The 20034-nt window shown below is 43.8% G+C and overlaps 1 protein-coding gene across 1 annotated transcript in view; it reads left to right on the top strand.

The window, feature by feature from the left end:
- Positions 1-13458, top strand: part of nos1 (nitric oxide synthase 1 (neuronal)) — a 98649-nt gene extending 85191 nt beyond the window's left edge. The window contains exons 27-29 of the mRNA XM_078554027.1: positions 4823-5017; positions 6608-6726; positions 9551-13458. Coding sequence (XP_078410153.1) covers positions 4823-5017; positions 6608-6726; positions 9551-9566 — 330 coding nt within the window. The 3' untranslated portion in view covers positions 9567-13458. The remainder of the gene's footprint in view (positions 1-4822; positions 5018-6607; positions 6727-9550) is intronic.
- The last annotated feature ends 6576 nt before the right edge of the window (positions 13459-20034 follow it).

Below are 20034 nucleotides of genomic sequence, written 5' to 3'. Positions count from 1 at the left end.
GAAGGGGCAGCTGGGGCTCCTGCACACGCTGCTGAAGAGCCACAGTGAGCCATTGTTGATTGGTGCCTAGCTAGACCCAGGGTCGATAGATGCTGCCTTTCATTCTTGCAGATGGCTGAGAACCAGTGTTGCCGACGACTGTGCATGTCTAGGGAACTGGTCGGTCACATCTGCCAGCTGCTGCAGATTTGGCGCCACTGGGACATGGAGGGCACCTACTGCCCATGGCCGTGAAAGTAACCATGGCACTCAATTTTTAAACCAGTAGCTTCTTTCAGGGTAACATCTGTGGGATATCACAAGCCTCCACCCACAAATGCATCCATGAGTTCATGGATGCCATCTTCATGAGGGCACACAACTTTGTACATTTCGTCCCAGGATACAAGAGTGATGGGATTTGCCCAGGTATCGGGTTTCCCACAGGTGCAGGGTGCCCTCAACTGCACTCATGTGACACTCAGATCACCGTCACAGCATCATCCTGCAGGAGGACTACATCAGGAGCATGGAGCCTGGCGAACTAGCTGTATGCCTGGTGACATACAGAGAGCAGAGATGACAGAGAAGAGAGTAACGGAGGTGCCTGGCTGTGCAGAGAGAGGAGCAGCATCCTAAGGAAGAAGTGTGCTCCCACACACACCGCTGAAGAGCCACAGCGAGCCGTCATTGGTCAGCGCCTAGTTGTATCCAGGGTCCATAGACACCACCTTTCCTTCCTGCAGATGGCTGACAACCAGTGTCACCAAAGACTGCACGTGTCTGGGAAACTGGTTGGTCACATCTGCCAGCTACTGCAGGTTTGTTGCCATGGGGACATGGAGGGCATCTGCTGCCAGTGGCAGTGAAAGTGACCATGGCACTCAATTTTTACGCCAGTGGTTCCTTTCAGAGCTCCAGAGGTACCCTCTGTGCGATATCACAAGCCTGTACCCAAAATGCAGCCATGAGATCATGGATGCCGTCTTCGCGAGGCCACACAACTTTGTGCATTTCGCCTGGGACCAGGAGATCCAGGATGCCAGAGCAATTGGATTTACCCAGATCTTGGGTTTCCCAAGGTGCAGTCGACGGCAATCAAATGGCGCTCAGATTTCCATTGCAACAAGTGGTCAACTCTGTCAACCGCAATGGCTTTCATTCGCTGAATGTGCAGCTGATGTGCGACAACTACAAATGCATCCTGCAGGTCTGTGCACGGTTCCCAGGGATTGTCCACAACTCCTACATTTCCAGTCAGCCACAGATCCTTAACATCTTCCAGGGTCTACAGAGGCTGCAGGGTTGGCTCCGAGGTGGCAGAGGCATTGGCTGATGACATCCATGCAGCGGCCTCGGAGTGCAGCAGAGAAAATGTATAACAAGGCTCATGCTGCAACTCGCAATTTGGTGGACCAAACCGTGGGGATACAGAAAATGAGGTTCCAGTGCCTGGACCAGGCTGGTGGAGACCCTGCAATATAATCCACAGAGGGTGTCACACGTCATTGTCTGCTGCATCCTTTACAACCTGACACTGCAACTGGGAGAGGAACCGGCTGAGGAGGAGAGGCAGGAGCTGGAAGTCTCCTCCAATGAGGAGGACGTTGATGGCGAGGGTGAGGAGGTCCTTGAAGGCGATGATGACGGCGATGAGGCCCTTGCACTGGCCAGACAAGGCAGGTGCTCTCAGGAGGTCCTCATAGCTGATAGATTTGTGGAGGATGATGACAACATAGATGGAGACACCATAGATTCTCACATTGCAGCAATGAATGATTGATTCCAGTGTGGCTTATGGCTGTGCACGCACCCTCTGTGGTAATGTTCCTGTCATAGATACACAGTGGAGGCCCTAATAGTCGCTCGATTGCAGGAGGATGATGATGACGTACAGTGAGGACACTCCATAGATCTTCACATAGCCTCTGAGAATGTCTGACTCATGTCTGGCTGAGGGCAGCACACTTGTGCTCTGTGATCAGGGTCATATCATGGAGACATAGCCATGAAACTTTAGAAGCATCTGATCCTTTGTCTGCCTTCAGCACTTGAGCCCTTCAGGAGCACAGTGTCAGTGGTCACAGATGCTGAAGGGATGGGGGCCAGCCCCTCCTTAAAGGTGCTGAGAGCACACAGAGAGAATGATGGAACTCTGTGATGCCTGCCCACTACATTCTGGCAGCAATGACAAGCACCGTCGAGGTGCTGGCATCAGTAATGTGTCCAGGGAGTGTGAGGCTGGACCATCACTTTGGTCTGAAAGCAGCACAGAGCATAGGGAAGAGGCCCTGGACTGAGACACCTGCCTTTATCTTGTGCAGAAATGTTTCACATCTGTGCGACACGAATCCTGCTTATCAGAACAAGGAGCCAGAGGCAGAGAGACATTTTTGGGAGTTTATTTACAATAGTGAACATTGTGTACAAGTGGGTAACACCTGTGCCCTGGCTGTGCAACTGCATTTTCTTAACTTTCCTAACCCTGCCGCTACATCTTGATGCTCCCCGGACATCCACAGAGGAGGTAGAGTCAGCCTGCTGACTGCTATGCCCTGTCTATGATGACCTTGGCAGGCACCCTCTGGAGGGCTGAGTGCTGGAGGGCCCTGGCCTGCTTTCTGGGTCCTGCAGTGTAGCAGTGGCAGCCCCCTCGGCTTGTGGAGCTGGAGCTGCTGAGGTCACAGGAAGAGGGGATTTGGATGGGCCGGACATTCCCGGAGTCACCTGGGTGGATGGCCTGGGGGGTGCATCTGCTGATCCCCCTCCCTATGGGTGCCATAGTGCCCCTGACTGACTCCTTGAGGAGGAGGGGTAGCTGAAGTGAAATTGGGCTGCCCCACACCCCTCTTGTGTACACACTGTTGGAAGCCAACTATGGCTTCGGCAATGGAGTTCAGCCTGCACAGCAATGCAGGGGCAACGTCCTGGACCAAGGTCTCCATGGCGGCCGCCAACCTACCAGTGTTGACCTCAGTTTGAGGTGCTATCCCCCCAGCCTGAAGGCAGACAGTCTCCTCCATTGTGCCGTGCAATCTGAGGAATGCAGCGGACATCCTTTCCTGATGTTCTTGAGCTTGCCTTTGCAGCTCCAGTAACTGTGATATGACCGAATCCAGAGGCTCATCATCTGACTTGGACTCAGCAACGTTCTGGCCTTCAGCAATCCTGTGAGTGCTGGACACCTGGGAAGTCCCTGCCATTGCCTGCTATGGATAAGGAAGTGTGCTGTTCTCACCAGATTGAGATCCTGAGGCTACTCTTAAGCTAGGTTCAACATGGATGTGTGTCTCTACATTGGTGAAGGGTGTGGGTGAGCGCTGTGATGGGACTTCAGAGAGGGTTTCAGTGGACTCCTCTTCTGAGCTTCCCTCTGGGCTTGATTGGAGGCCCTGGGTCATGGACTCCATTTGGCAGATGTGCCTGCGAAAGCAAGGAGAGATAATTAGTGCATGCCACTGGCCTGTGAAACAGGACACATCACTCACAGCGTGGTTGTCTGATGGATGTTCCACTGTTGGATCCTCACTTGGTAGAGCACTGCCAGCCTCATCGTTAGTGCAGGAATGGTCCAGATATTCACCAGCCAGATGGATGATTCTATTTTCAAATTCCGTGAGGACCTTGATGTCAGGCATTGCTCTGCTGGATTGCGACCTCTCCCATTGTTGTGTGCCAGCTTGTCCTGCCTGAATGCAAATGGAGAGAGTGTAAGCGTTTGCCTGCCAGACCAGATGACAGGTATTCCTGGCATATGTGGGTGGTGAGTGGTCCCATTGAAACGATGAGGACTATGAAGGTGTGTGTGAGAGAGTGTATGGCGATGTCCCTTGAACTGGCAGTGAGTGACAGCCCCGTGGATGTGTGATGGGTTTGTGAATGTGTGAGTTGAGAGTGATGAGAAGAGTGACTTACCCTGGCAGAACAGAGGAGATCATTCATCCTTTTTCTGCACTGGGTGGCTGTCCTCTTTGGCAGGGCATTGGCACTGACCATCACTGCCACCCCCTCCCAAGCTGGATAGGTGATGCCGCTGCCCCTCCTATGGCCAGAGCAGGAGTAATGGACATCATGGCGGTCCTCCACAGTGTCCAAAAGGTGCTCAAGAGAGATGTCACTAAACCCGGGAGCTGCACCCTTTTTGCCTTTCGGGGCCATCCTGTCTTCTGTGCAGCAGTCATGGGCTGGAAGCACTGAGAGGTGTGCACAAGGCTGGACTTTAAATATGGCACCCGACGTGCTGGAGCAGCGAGGCGGTGGAGTGGTGGTCGAATGAGAGCCCACCCGCCATGGAAGCGGCGTGTTTCCTGGGAATGCATAATTAATGCGGTGGGTTTTGGGACGATACGGCATGAAAATCTGCCATTGTGGCCAGCGGGTAAAATGTCATTTACCTCGCCCGCTACTGCACTTTGTGCAAATCTAGGACGAATTCCGCCCTCAGTCTATTTGCCTTTCAAAATACAAATTTTGATTCAATCCCCATCTGTAGGGGATTTCTGGCAAGATTGAGTTTGTGGAACAGACAAGAACTCCAAATTCCCCATTGAGCATCTGTGTTGGCCATTGGGAAAATTTGCAATTCAGCAAATGTGATTTAGCTGCTGTAGAAGCTTTGGGACAATAAAGTTTATTTTAGAGCATTTTAAATAAACTTTTGAAATATATTCTGTCACTGAGATACAACCAGTCAAGCAAATGATATAAGGCCATTCTGTGTATGAAATCACCATTGACAAGGGTTTCCAAACACTTTGAGGTTCATTTAACACCGTTCCAAACTTGAAATTTCAAACTATAATTTATTGGCAATCAACACACTGAAGTATCTGTCTGGTTTCAGAAATACGTGCAAGATGTTTTACGTGAACAGCTTTCTGACCAAATATTCAAACTGCTACAAGAGCAAGGTGGACACCTATATGTTTGTGGAGATGTTACGATGGCAGGCGATGTGCTGAAGACCATTCAGCACATCTTCAAACAGCATGGGCAGATATCATTAGAAGATGCCGGGGTTTTCATCAGCAAGCTGAGGGTAAGCATTTAGATAGTGCCACTCACAGACCAGTACTCAGGAAAGCTTAAAATGTTTCAAATCTAGTGAATTACTCTTAAAATGTACATAATATAATACTAATATAATATATCCATGTTTATGCTTCTAGCTCAGTTTCAGGTGTAGACACAACATTAATTGGTTCATTACAAATAATGCAGAATTGCCAGAATGGAAAACCCCCGGACCTGAAAACTTGAGAAACAAAATGAATACAAAGCACTTTACATGAGAAGCTGATATTTTCGAACACTGAATAAGTATATTTCAGTTGGGTGTATTTAGCTGACTTTTGGACATATTGGGATACATTTTGCGTTCTCCCTTTTGGCAGAAATTGAGTGGTAATGTCCTAAAAATTGTTCAAAGGAACACACTACCCTGCTGCTGCCATGGACAGTCTTTAACACAATGGTCCAGAAATTGCTGGGAAAGTAGCGGAAAGTTTAATACACACACCATTATTAATGTACAAAGAAAAACAGCAACTTGGAGCAAGGAAGAGGCATATCATGAATTGCGATTCACCGCAAAGGGCTGGATCATTCATAAAAATGAGACCTTGCCGTCAACCTCCCCATGAATTTGCTGGATTAACACTGTAAATGATTGGATCTGATCGCAGCCGATTAGGGCTGATACTTTACATCATAAGAACTCTGTCAATAATTTAATGTATGGTCCTGACATGAAACTCAAGCTGTCCAGCTGAGAAAGGGAACAATTGAAACTGTGGAATCTCACTCCAGCGGGTAGTAAATTGTTCCTAAAGATTTTGTAAACTTTACATTTCCAGAATTGGTTGGGCCACTATAAATCACAATACTCTCCCTTCTAACCCAGTTTTTGATCCAAATTGACTACTGAGATCAAAATGAGTCTTAAACAATGATGGTAAACAAAGGCAATTGGCAGGATCTTCCGGCCCTGCCTGCTGGCTGGATTCACCGGTGCCGCCGATGTCAAATGGATTTTTGGCTGGCTCACCACATCTGCTGTGGCGGGGCCGGAAATTCCCAGCCTATAACACAGAGGCCAGGATTTTACGGCCCCTCCTGCCTGGCGGGATATTACGGTCCCGCCAAACCGAATGGAGATTTAAATGGCTCACCGCACCTGCCAGGGGGAGAGACACCGCGGCGGGGCTGTAATATCCTGGCAAGAATCTTAATCCAACTCAGGGATTGATAGCTGGCAGACCTGAGATTTAACTTCTTAGATAGATTTATACAAACTAATTAAATTTCTTTCCCAGATTATTATTTATATTTAGAGATTTATGTTCAGCAAAGACATCATATATTCTAACATGTTACACGTACAATTCAAAACTGAAAACATGTTTGAGGCATCATGGGCCCAAAGATAGTACAAAATAACAAAATAATCATAGAGGTAAGAGGGTTCATTAACAAGAATGCACTTTTTGCTTTATGTTCTATGATCATGAGTATCAAATCATAATAATATTTTAATAATATGAAGTATTAATGTGACGATTTTTTTCCCCCTTGAGTCAGAACCTCTGGCTGGGTGTATATCTTACCAATACCTTCTTTAATAATTTAGGATGAAAATCGTTATCATGAAGACATATTTGGTGTTACTCTCCGTACATATGAAGTTACAAACCGCCTTCGATCTGAATCCATTGCGTTTATTGAAGAAAGCAAGAAAGATTCAGATGAGTAAGTATGCCGATAAAGATGTAAGAAATTGCTGAAAATACAGGAGAAATAAGTTGAATCTCTTGGGATATTCAGCATTGCAGTTTAAAACATCCAGGAGCTGGTTTTAAGTCAATAATATATTTAATCATCCTTTGAAAGGAAATAAGGTTCAGATTATTAAAATACAGAAATGAAGAGTATAAAACATGGAAGTAGCAAATTAAATAAAGCTGATGAGAGTAATGTTTAAATAGATTCCTGAGGCCGTAAAGTATAATATGGGGTAGAAGTTAAGCCCAAATGCAAAATACTGATTGATGGTGGTTGAACTTGATATAATAGTGACTTCAAAGTTAGTAACGGATGGACAAATGCTGCAGACAGTTTCTAATCCATCAGGCAGCAGAATCAGAATTGCTTATTCTATTCTATAGGATATCTATAGGATAAATAATCTCCTATTTATACCTGTGTGCTCAATGGACATAATATCATAAAATCCTTTCCTTGATTGCATGTTCAGAGTGTGTGAATGGAGACTAAGGGGTAGATTGTGAATTGGGCGGTTCCTGGAACGCGGTTCTGTTTGATCTACAGCACACATTTTGTGCCCCTAGTCAGCTAGTTAAAAACCCCCCAAAGTATTACACTTACAAGAAATAATCATAAGAAAAAATGATCAATGGTCATTCCCAACATTCATCGTGTAAAGAGCATAGAGGACTCCAACAGCATTTCATTGCCAAGATCAAAAATAGCACATTTAATTCCTAGCACCTTATCAGTGTGGAATACTCAAGTTATATCTCCTACCTTATAATGTTTGTCACTAGACATCCAAAGAAAATTGTGGCCTGAATTTTGCATTCCGAGGTCGGGCGTGCGGCAGACCAAAACGTACGTAAAGTTGCACGAAACAACATTGTGCCATCGTCCCCACGTCATCATCGCACACACGTGCAATATTGAGGTCGGCAGGCGCACATGAATTGGAGCTACATCCACCAACAATTAAAGGGCCAATTAAGGTCATTAAAAAACCTATCGACCGCGATTTTACGTTGCCCGTGCGATTTTTAGCTCATCATTCGGGTAAAACGGGTGGGCGGAAATCACGTTTTCATCATTTCTTCATCCAGGGGCGGGATGAAAGGCCCCAGAGCAGCAGCACTTTCTCTGTCATTACCATTTCATTGCTGTGTGAGTACAGAGTTGTCCCAGAGTTTCTTTGCATCTCGTTCGATTGTCAAGCCTGCCTTTCAGCATCTCAGATCCTCATCTTCCCTGGAAGGTTCCTCTGAGTATTGCAGTGGCTTTGGAAGCAGCCTGCTGACTCTGCTGTCCTGGTGACCCTGCTGACCTTGGCAGTCATTCTTGGGCCGCTGGAGCCTGAGCAGGCTCTGCCTGGGAGGGTGTGTCCAGCCCCATGTTGAGGCATCATCAGATGCAGCTGACACTGGCAGAGGGCCGGAGGAGCTGGTGCCCTTGTCTGGAGCACCCGGAGAGGAACACACACAGACGACAGGCAGCTCGTCCGCCTGTGTGAAGTGCGTTTGCAGTTTCCTGCTCACCATTGATGGAGGGCACCCAGCAGAGAAACTTGGTGCCTCATCAATCTTTCTCACTGGCAGTGAACTCCTGAGGTCATGAGGTCTGCCACTCTCTCCATGAAGAAGGCTGTGAGCTCAGTGCTAAGGGTCAATGCAAAAATCATGCTCCGCATGGAGTCCTCCATGATGGAGACCATGGCACACAGACCCTCATGGATCTCTGCCAGCTCTCCCCGTGCATCTGGACATCCAGCATCTGCCATCTGATGGATGGCTTCAGAGTCTCATCATCTGCCTTGGGCACAGTATGGTCCTGGCCTTCAGCTGTGCTCCCACTGTCCGCCCCCTGGGACCTCTCTGCCTCTGCCAGCTCCTCATGCGAGTGTGATGTGGCCACACCACTGTGCATTACCTGCGGGGCCAATGAACTAATGCCCACCAATGTGTGAGTATCTGCTCTGGTGCCTGTTTCAGAGAGACAGTGTGATACTGGTGCAGGTGTGATGTCTTCCTCTGAGCTCAATGGGGGGTCCTTGGGGTCGCTGGTGGCTCCTGCAGATGTGCATCCACAGGAGGAAGGGAAAAGATCAGTACATTCAATCATCAAATTCACTATACATGCTAGGTGGGCTCAGGAGGCAGTGGAAAACCGCTGCATGGCTGCATCTGCATTGGAGCTTCAATGGGCTCTCTGGCTACCATAGTTCAGTTTCTGATGAGAGGAGCCTGTTATATTTCCAGTACCATCCACACACACATCTGTCACCTGCACTCTCACCTTTATCTGAGACCCCCACCTCACTGCGACTGATGGAGTGAGCTGGCCGGTAGCATTCAGCTCCAGTGCATCTCCAGGGCATTTTGTGCTTTGTGAGGATGCACAGTCCTCCACCCGTTCTGCGGCACTCCACAGTGTTATGACTGCTCTTCTCCTGCAAGGCACTGAGGCCAGTCGTGCTGACATCCCAGCCTTGGCAGGGCAGGCCTCAGTGCCAGTTGGCATACACACAGACCGTAAGATCGGATTCACAGTGCGATCTCGGCCAGGAGCGGGTTTTACACCTGCTTCTGGTTGTGTCGACCTCGGGCGCACCCAGAGGCCAGGATTCAGACCTATGAGTTACTATTTAGAAAAGTCAATGTTGAAAGGATCAGTGGGCGCTGTGAAAAGTATGTAACATGACAATCATATACACTAAATGGTGCACTAAACATCTTATAGTTAGATTAAATGCACAAACTCTAGTTTGACTAATGCTACAATTTCCCCTTGTTCCTCTCGTCTTTTTCAGAGTATTCTGTGCTTGATTGAAAAGGTTCACATGACAATGAAATCCTTGATTTGGAAGAAGTTTAGTTCAATCTTGAAGACTTCATTGAGCATCAGAGTCCACAGGAGAGCAGATGTTGACAGGATATAGAGAGAGCCTACTTAACCTTTTATATTTTTACACAAGGGAGATTGTTCTGTAATTTGTTACATGGTGCAGCTATTGTTGTGTCAATTTTTTGCCAATGTGTTGCTTTTAAGTAACTGCAACGTCTGCTCTAAGCAAACGAGAAACTTTTTTTTTCAGCTGTTCAATGACAAAAAAATTGTTGCATGAAATAAAAGCAACTTTATCACTTCCTTTATAAAATATTAAGAGTTCAGCATACACAGGCTTCATTTTAAAACACCAATGTATTTCTTCGGTAAAGATATATTTTAAAGATCAACAGGAGTTAACTCCTTGATTTTTCGAAGAATGAGTGACAGAGATGCAGGCCGCTAACTTGCTTTGTGTGTCTCTTACAAGTTAGCAAAAAAGCATATCAAACAATTACGTGTTTCTTCTTTGTGAAAGTACAGTCCTGATGTTTGCATGCTTTGAAGGTGTAAAATGTGATAATTCCCAGATTATGTGGCAAGTGGAAGATGGTTAAATAAGATCTCTTTAAGAAGGTAGCAACATGCAATCACTTATTCATGAGGGCTGGGTAGCAGGTGGACTGCTGTTACAGCATAATGGTGTTCTGTGCCTCAATGGGGTCTTCCCAGCAGCTCCATTAATAGAGAAGTTACATTCTCAGCCGGAGGCCTGGATTTTCATGGAGTTGGGCTGAGTCCGGTGGCTCCCAAGACTGGGATTCCTGCTCGTTCCTGTTCCTGGCAATTTTTGCCAGCACAAGATAAGGTTGCAGATAGTCAGCCCACACGCAGCTCTCCCACCCTTGCCAACTCCATTGAAGGACTGGGAATTTCAACCCCACCTGCTGCCTCCCCGCGCCCACCCACCGCCCCCCCCCCCAACCTCCCCCACAATTTTGTTTGAGCTGGGCCCACTCTGTTAGCATACCTGATTCATGATACCTCAGAGGAAGTGTGAGCCATGGGGGCGGGCATTAGTTTTGAGTTGGGAACCCAAAAAAAAACAGTCATTCAACATTCCCGTTGAAATATATTTCTCCTTTTATGTTCTAATAAAGCTCTCAATCAATCACAGCCATTCAATGACAAAAAGCTTTTATCCACTTCATATCTCTTAATTGTGTGTAAATATACACGTGGGCATCGAAAAAAAACTTTTCAAAGAATGATCATGTTATTACAGGGTAATAAATATGCCAACCAATCAATGCTATCATCTCTGGCAAGCTGTGTCAACATTGCCTACAGGGCTGAGTGCATTAGCCATTCTTGAAGCTCAGTCATGCATTCATAATGAGGCCATCTGGCAACTGTATCAACAAAGCCGGCAGAACAGATGGCCAGACATCTGTTTCTCTAGTTGGGAACTTTCCCAACTCATGCTTCCCATCTCTTTCACAGAAATCCAGCCCAGTCTTGGATATAGCAGATGAAGGTAATCTACTGCTGCGGACTAGGGGAATTTTTAGTGAATTATGGGAGCATGACTCTAATAGATTTCATTCTCACTGACCAGCTCAAGACAGCAACCTAGGCACAGAACCAGGGAGAGAGAAGATGAAAAGGAATCAGATTTTGGAAGGTACACAGGACATGATTTCTAACTTTCATTCAGGTTAGAAATGAATCTTAGAAATAAGTGTTATTTTGATATTCAGGTAAAGCCAAGGTTTAGCTAGTTCCAAAATACAACGCTAACCCTGTGCCAATGATTTTATTGGTCCCATTATAATTGACCCTTTAAATAGAAAATATACTTCATGACAGTTGCAAAGAGGGTTGTCTTATGATACGTTTTAATGCTAAACACTATCATGCTAAATTGAAGAAATAGGTGAAAACTTACTCCAAATCAAAATGACTTAGTTAGATTAATAGGTCCATAATTATGTATTGTCTCAAAATGTCTGGTGAAAAAGAAAATGGCGGGGTATTTTATCGACTTTGTGGCCTCAATTAATTAAGGTTTTTTGTGTGAATGTGATGTTATCAATAACCAGTCGATGCTAAAGGAAATTCAAGCTTTCTGTCCTTTTCTCATTATTTTACATTCATCTACAGACTGCATTGGTCAGTTTATTTTAGACAGTTTATTTTAAACAACAGTAGAAGCAAATAGCCAATGGCTTTTGGTGGAATCGATTCTGGCAGGAAACTATAAAATGATTGCGTTAAGCAACCTGCCGTTCATAGGATAACATACAGTCTGCAGGATGTTACCGGACAATATACATGAAGGGGCCTTAGTGGTATCACAACAATAAAGTTGGTTTATTATCTCCAATCCAAGATATTTTACAATGCAATTTTTTTTAGCTGTTTCAATGTTCCTGAGATTGTTAGACAACAATGAACAGACATTGCCTGTAATCTAATTAATTTGCATAGAGTGACATAGGAAAGTATGTCCCAAGAGCATAGCATAATACAGACCTATTATGGCGATACATACAGAATAATCTATGGGAATTACACAGAGGTTACATGTGAGAACTTAAATCACAAGTGGCCAATGAATCAATCACCTGAAGCCAGCTGTATTCCCTCTCCCATCCTAGAATCCAATTGCATTTTGAACAATGTGAATGATTTATTTGAAACCTGAGACATGATAACTGTCTTCATTTCATTTGAGGCATTGGTTGAAATTGTAACATGTTAGATAAGGACAGTTCTTTAAGAGGGTTTTCTGTCTATTGTCATGTCATCTGCTAGTATGTAGATTGTAAAGGTTTTTTAATGGTGTATTGTGATGAAAATAAAGGCAGGAAGCAATTTTAGCAAAATGTTTTTAAAAAGTGTCAGGGCTGAGAGAAGGCCTATTCAGTCCATCATAATTCATCTTCTAGTACCCTGAATTGCTGATCCATATTTTGAACGAATCCAATATTTTTGATTCTGATATCCTTGTTCCAAAAGCATTTTTGAACAAAGAAAGCCTCCTGATATCGCTTTATATTTAGCTTCATCAATTTCCATTTAGGAAATTCCATCTGGTCCTCCTCTCTTGATGTACCATTTAACATAAAATATTTTGATAAGGCCCTCCCTTAACTGTTTTCTTTCTAAATTACAGAGCTTAAACTCTTCTAATCTCCCTTCATACATGTTTTCGGGTGGGTAGTGTGGCAGGTTCTGTAGTATAGTATTTTATAAAAGGGCACTGTCTTCATAAGAAACTATCACATATCCTAATTAGCACCAAACAATGTATTTCTAGGAGAAATGGGTAATTAAAGCGCTTTCAGCTGACTATTGAATTATGGCTAAGAATGGCATTGCATGTTAAAGTGTGTACTGTACTGAGGTGAGCTATATTGAATGATATCAACATAACTATATAACCTGATGGGCTTCATGGCATTAGAGCTTCAGTGAAATTTTTTAAAAATTGCTTTTCTGTAACTATCCAAAATGTTTTTGTCCTGCCAATGTGACCGAGATGTTCATTTTCTTGTAATTTAAGATAATTTAAAATGATTCTGGATCTTTTACTGTTTCTGATCACAAAAACTGCACTTTGTGAATGTACCCTTTTCTCTGCATAATCAATTTTGCATTATATATAATACATTTACACTCAGTGTAACCAGCTCAACAAATAATAAAAACTGATATTTAAAGTAATTGTAAAGCATAGATTTAAGCTTTATTGACATTGTGTCATTGAGAAATTATTTTTTTCGGTTTGAATATGGTTTGATCAATAACTCACCTATGCAGGAATTGTTGTGAATAACTTCACAACCATGTTCTATGATATGCTTTCAATAAATATCAATAAACACCGCTCATGCAAAACTTAATTATTCCCTATTGTGTTTGGCTCTTTCTTTAAGCAGCACACAGGAAGTATTTTATATCACTAATGTGATACATGTACATCATAAGGGCCTTATAATCCAAGGCTTACAGATATGCGTGTACATATACAACCAGCTTTGGATTAACCATTCGGTGAATGCTGAACTATTTGCAAGTGCCCAACTTAACCTCGACTGAAACCAGCTGTAATTCTGATTTTCTGTGTGTCATGATCAGAAGACAGGAAGAAAAATATGTACATATATTATCCTGGCTACTTTATAAACTTATTTTTTTGAAATGGACAAATGTCTGGACTAAAATGGCAACATCTGACCACATGTTGGTAGTTCTAGAAGTTTCTGAGCAGTTTAAAAATGGACAAAGGCTAACTCATCAAATTCCTGGAATGTAACACTCCTTGGGTTGTATAAACATTCCAGCCAAGCCAACACAAAGGGCTGGTTGACGAGGCATTTGCACCAGCCAGCGCTGGGCAAAGGCAGAGCTATTGGGACTGCTCATCTCCAATGTTGTGCAAATGGTTCTATAGTTACCTGCACAAAACACAATGAGTTTTAACAATGGGGCCTTGTTGGCTGATTAACTTGACCCAAAACCACCCTATCACAGGACCAAGACTTGAGCTGTTTGAATTGCTTTAATTATACAGCTTTTGGGTTCGATATTCAGTCGCTGTTTAGTCTCAGAAGAGAAGCAGGTCTCCAGGCTAGCAGCCTGCCTCTGTCTACCATTTACCGTCTAACAGGTAGCAACAGAAAGAGCTAAGCCCTGGTTTAAATTGCCTGGCCCTCATCAACACTGTGTTCTGCTGGAACTTTTGAACTTCTGTATCTGTGACTACAAGACAAATTCATCTCTATGTGCTTTCTTCCATCATGGAAGTCATCACTCTGGAAAAGCGGATTAACCTGCAACAGTTTCAGCCTGCTAACCTCCTAAGGAATACACATTGGACTTTTTGATTCTGAACTCTGGGCTCACATTAAACCATAATTCTTTTTTTGTCTGTGGTCTTTGCCCTGAACCCCTTTCTTTGCCTTATCCCTCTTTTATTGTATGAGTGCAAAAAGGAGCAGATGTTGCAAACCCCCTTCCAGCATTTTGAGTTTGTGTGAAATAAACTAACTCTCTGATTTTACCCTATATCAAGATTGCTATGGGGTTATTAATAGAGGATTGGATCATTCCAAACTGAAGGGTTAGGGAAAATTACACCACCACTTATAAAGGGGGAAATCAAAAATCAAAAACACCTTTCAGTTTATGGACAGGCATTGAGTGGAGAAATCAGGGCTGTTCTAAATTAACCCCTTGTGTCCATAACACTGCATTCTAAAGATGTTGAGTGAATCCTGGGCAGAACCACAACCTTGAAGTTGGCACTCACCACAAACCGGAAGAAGTAAGTCATGTATTAGCAGTGTATTGGTAGTGCAAATTCAAAGGGAGTTCATGGCGTGCTGATCAATGCCAGTAAGAGCTGACCTCCAGTGTTGCGATGTAGTCTCGCTACATAGAAGAATTAAAAGAACTAGACTTGAGGTTAGTGGGGGTTGGTAGATCCTTTGTACATCCTCCTATCTGAAGAGGCAGCTCTTTAGCCGCTAACACCTAATTTTGATGGACTTTCTTCTCTCCAGAGGGCTGGACAGCAGAGTGCTCAGAAAATGATGTGAATGAAGTTATGATGTCACTCTCGTTCTATTTGCATATAAGTTAATACCCCAATTAGTTTCAGATGCTGGATGTGCCTCAGGAATGGGAGACACATGGTGCTGACGCTGTGTTATGGGATGCTGACTAGAGAAAAATCAGTCCCATTTTGCCCTCATGCATTTAATTCTTTGACATGTGTGTATGAATTCTAAATTTCTTTCTTCCTTCCACTGGCAGCCATGCCTTCAGCTTTCTAGGCCCTAAGCTCTAGAATTCCATCCATACATCTCTCCATCTTTTTCTCCCCATCTTTCAGGTGCTCTTTTAAACGTATATTTTTCAACAAGTTTTGGGTTAACTGCCCTACTGTCTCCTAATGTGGCTCTGTGTCAAACTTTAGCTGATAACACTCCTGCACAGTTATGTAAATGCAAGCTGTTGTTGGAGTTGCTCCAAATATTAAGGATAACATAAAAAATAATGATAAAAACTGTATAGTGAGAACAAAGCGACCTATCAAGCTCACTCCTTACCCAAATCAGATCCAATCTATGCGGTTGTGTTGACCCTACCCCATCTATTTAATCTTCTGAGACAAAGTTCTGTACAAATATTTCCTATACCCATCCTCGCATCTTCAGATCCAGCTCTTATTGTCCAAAGTCACACTTTTTCAGCATAGATGATTAAAAACGAATGAGGCCGAAGAGGTGAATTTGATTGAAAATTCACTACATTTAACAAAGGAATGCAAACTAGTTACAGGCATTTAGAGGCTAATATTTTACCTTGTACCATGGATAAGGATGCTTGCTGTCCAGTCTCTTGCTCCCCGCAGACAAAATTGTATTTACGTTCAGATCTATATTTTAAATAGCCGACGGAATTTATTGTAGGCGCATATGAGCTAATGCCCATTGGTGCAGGAAGCATGGAAACATATTGGAGTAAAGCAAAAGGAATTGCAATCTACCATTCAAATGAAGTTTTAATCAAAGAGTTTAGAAGAGTAAGAGGTGACTTGATTGAAAGCTTTAAGGTCCTGACAGGTCTGACAGGGTGGATGTGGAGGGGGTGTTTCCTCTTGTAGGAGAATCTAGAACTAGGGGTCACTATTTAAAAATAAGGCGTCGCCTATCTAAAATGGAGATGAGGTGCAATTTTTTCTCTCAGAGGGTTGTGAGTCTTTGGAACTCCCACCCTGAAAAGACAGTAGAAGCAGATTCTTTGAATATTTTTGAGGCAGAGGTGGAGGTAAGCAAGGGGGTGATAGGTTATTGGGGGAGAAGGGATGCAAATTTGAGGTTACTAGCAGATCATCCATGATCTTATGAAATGACGGAGCAGGCTCGAGGGGCCAAACGGCCTACTCCTGCTCCTTGGTTGTATGTCCGCATGATATATGCATGCACATTAATTTCTCTATGATTTGTCAAGAGTTCAAAGTAAACTCAATGAAAACATGAAAATGCTAATTTGCCAGACCATGGCTTATTTGCTCATCGTACCCTGTGACACCATCTGTTTCAAAGTCAGTTGTGGAAAAAATAGGTGTCATTCACACTCCCAAAAATGTGATCTTCCTCTGCACTCTTTCTCAGTCAGTTAATATCATTTTCAACTTTCTCGGAATTTTTCAGTTTTACTGTAAGAAGACCCATGTTATTTACTAGATTTCATAAACATTTATTATCAGTTTAAATATAACTATTTATTTCAAATATATATAATATATTTGTTCCATAGTTGTTATTTTACAATAAATATTTTGTAGTTTGTGTTGCCTTTTTAATGGTTTTCCACAGTTGATTTCCTGCAATTTTCCATTTTCCTGTGGGTGGAATTTTATGCCCTTCCCCCACCTCTAGGAGCAGGCTGGCATAAGGGTGCAACCACCACTGGGATTTTACCAGAGGTCGGCAAGCGTCGGGTGGCCCACCTGCCCTTGGGCCAATGGAGGCTTTAAGTGGCCAATTATTGGCCATGTAAGGGTGTCCATTCACTCCTGCTGATATCTTACCAGCAGGAGCTGGGGTGGCCACAACATGTGGGCTCAGGAGGGAATTCCTCCTGTTCAGACACCCTGTGTCCAATGAAGGCTCCCCTATGGTACTACCCACACCCATGTGTTCCCCCCACCCTTCTGACTGTGGCCCCCCCCCTCACAGTTTGCTAGGGCCTGCCAGCCTGGCCACAGCAAAACTGCCCCCCACTCACCTTCTAATCCAGTTCCATCGATGATTATTGTTGGGGACTGGCTGCAATCCTAGCAGTGGCCACCACTCCAATAACAGAATTTACAGCATGGAAACAGGTTAATTGGCCCAACTTGTGGTTATGAGACAGGTGGAGTATTGTGTCCAATTCTGAGCACAACAGCTTAAGGAAGGAGGTTGTTAAAGTCTTAGAGAAGATATAATGGAAATTTACTAGAATGGTGGTAGGGATGAAAAGACTTCAGTGACATGAAGAGACTATAGAAATTGAGCTTGTTCTCTATAGAGAGCGGCTAAGGGAGATTTGATAGAGAAGTTCTGAATCTTGAAGGTTTTTGATAGAGTAAATAAGGAGAAACAGTTTCCACTGACAGAAGGATCAGTAACTGGAGGATACAGATTTAGGTTAATTGGCAAAACAATCAAAGGCAACATGACGAAAAAGCATTTTTACACAGGGGGTCATTATGATTGGCACTGCACTGCCTGATAGGATGGTGGAAGCAGATTCAATAATAATTTTTAAAAAAATGGACAAATACTTGAAATGGATAAATTTGTGAAGCTAAGGGAAAGGAGCAGGGGTGTTGATCTAATTAGATGGCTCTACTGAAGATCCAGCACAGACTCAATAGGCCAATTGGCCTCTTTCTGTAGTTTCTATCATTCTAAAACTAATGGGCCTAACCAATCACCATTAGCCACCACCATCCTCAGTCTGGATCAACTTATTCATGATTCTCCTTTGAGTCCTCCCTTGTCTTCCATCTAAAAGGTAACTCTGTGCCTGCTTTTTCATGGGATTTGTGGTCCTTCCCTTGCCATTTTTGCCAGTATATTTTATTGGTATTGGTGCTGTTTCCTACTCTCACCCTGAACTGGATTATTTTGTCAACTTTGCTTCAAATTTCCACTTCTTCCTCGCCTTCACTTGATCCATCTCTGACTCTTGACTTCCCCATCTCCATTTCTTGAGTTAAGCTACAAGCGAATACATACTACAAGCCCATTGAATCCTATAGCCACCTTGAGCACATATAAAGAGAAACTTCTGAGACACTGTGTGTTGGTTATGGGGGAGGAGACTTTGTACTGTTGTATTCTGCAATAAATCTAGTAGAAAGTAAGGATTGTTTTCTGTTTTCCTACTTTACAATCTGGCTTCAGAATGAATTAACATTCTACACCGACATGTTTCCAATATGTCTCCATTCTTCTACAGCTGTCCCGTCCACCTGGGTGCCTGGCCACGGTTGGCAGCGATCTCAAATATGTCCATCTCACTCCCCACGATTCTGCCCTCCCTGATTACCCTCTCCCCTAGAAGCATGATAGGGATCCTCTTCTTTTCTCCTTCCACCCCACCAGCCTCCAAATTCAACGGGTCATCTCTGTCATTTCTGCTAGCTCTAGTATAATGTCAGCACCAAACACACCCCGCTTTTCTCTTTCATCATTCTGAAAAGACCATTTCTCCACGACACCCTGATCACCCTTCAACCCAAAACTTCCTCTCCTTACTACAGCAGCTTCCCATACAAATGTGGAAGATGCAACATCTGCTTTTCCCCTCCTCCCTTACTATCATCAGGGCCCAAAGGTACCTTCTAGGTATAACATTCCTCTCCTTCTACTACTTTCAATTTAGTATACTATATTCGCTGTTCATGATGCCATTTCACTTACAGTGGATGGTTGCTTTGCTCAACACCTGTATTTAGTTTGCAAGCGAGACTCTGAGCTTCTGCTTACCTGTTATGTTAATTCTCCATCCCACTCTCACACTGACCTCCCTGCCCTTGGCCTCGTACACAGCTCTAATGAAGCTCAAGCAAAGCTCAAGAAACAATACTTCATGTTTCAATTAGGCACTTTACAGTCATCCAAATTCAGCATTGACTTTAATCATTTCAGATCCTAGCCACTGCTTCCATTTTATTTGTACAGCAGGTGCTAGTAATGGTTAATCTGTAGCCTTTTAATACTGCTTTAGACTCATCTTTTGTTTCTTTACTTGTCTCATTACCATTGCCTTGCACCATCATCCCTTTTGTCATTCAATCTCTCCTTCCTTCCACCTTATCACAGACCTTTTGTTCTTCCCTACCACCCCCTTTCCCTGTATCTGTACCTGGCCTATAACCTGTTACATCAGTTATATTTTCCAGTTCTGACAAAAAGTCATAGACCAGAAACATCTACTCTGTTTTTCTCTCCACAGTTACTGCCTGACCTACTGGGTATTTCCATCAGCTTCTGTTTACATTGTCGATAGCATAATTTGGTAGCAACAGCTGAAATGACAGTTATCTTTTATTGATGCTAGAGAGACCCTCTCTGCAACACTGCTGGCAGTAGGGCTGGCTATTGAGCTGACACTGCCCTTCCCCCAGCATCATCTCCGGTCACTAACTGGCAGTGATGCCCTTTGTGCTCTTATATATGGCTGCACCATAAATAGATTGGATCTAATTTTGGATTGATCCCTTTGGATGACAAGACACACCCAACAGTTTGTCTGGAATGTGTAATTTGACCCTGCATACTGTATAGTAATTCTGCAATGTGTGATTTGATTCAGTCACTGTCTCAGGCAGGCTTCAGGGGTCACATTGCTAACTCTACTGTACTGCTGTTAGAGAACAGACAGGGCTAAAACTACCAG

This window comes from Cetorhinus maximus, chromosome 12, assembly GCF_964194155.1.
Source record: "Cetorhinus maximus chromosome 12, sCetMax3.hap1.1, whole genome shotgun sequence".
Lineage (NCBI taxonomy): Eukaryota > Metazoa > Chordata > Chondrichthyes > Lamniformes > Cetorhinidae > Cetorhinus > Cetorhinus maximus.
This window is presented reverse-complemented; position numbering and strand designations above follow the sequence as displayed.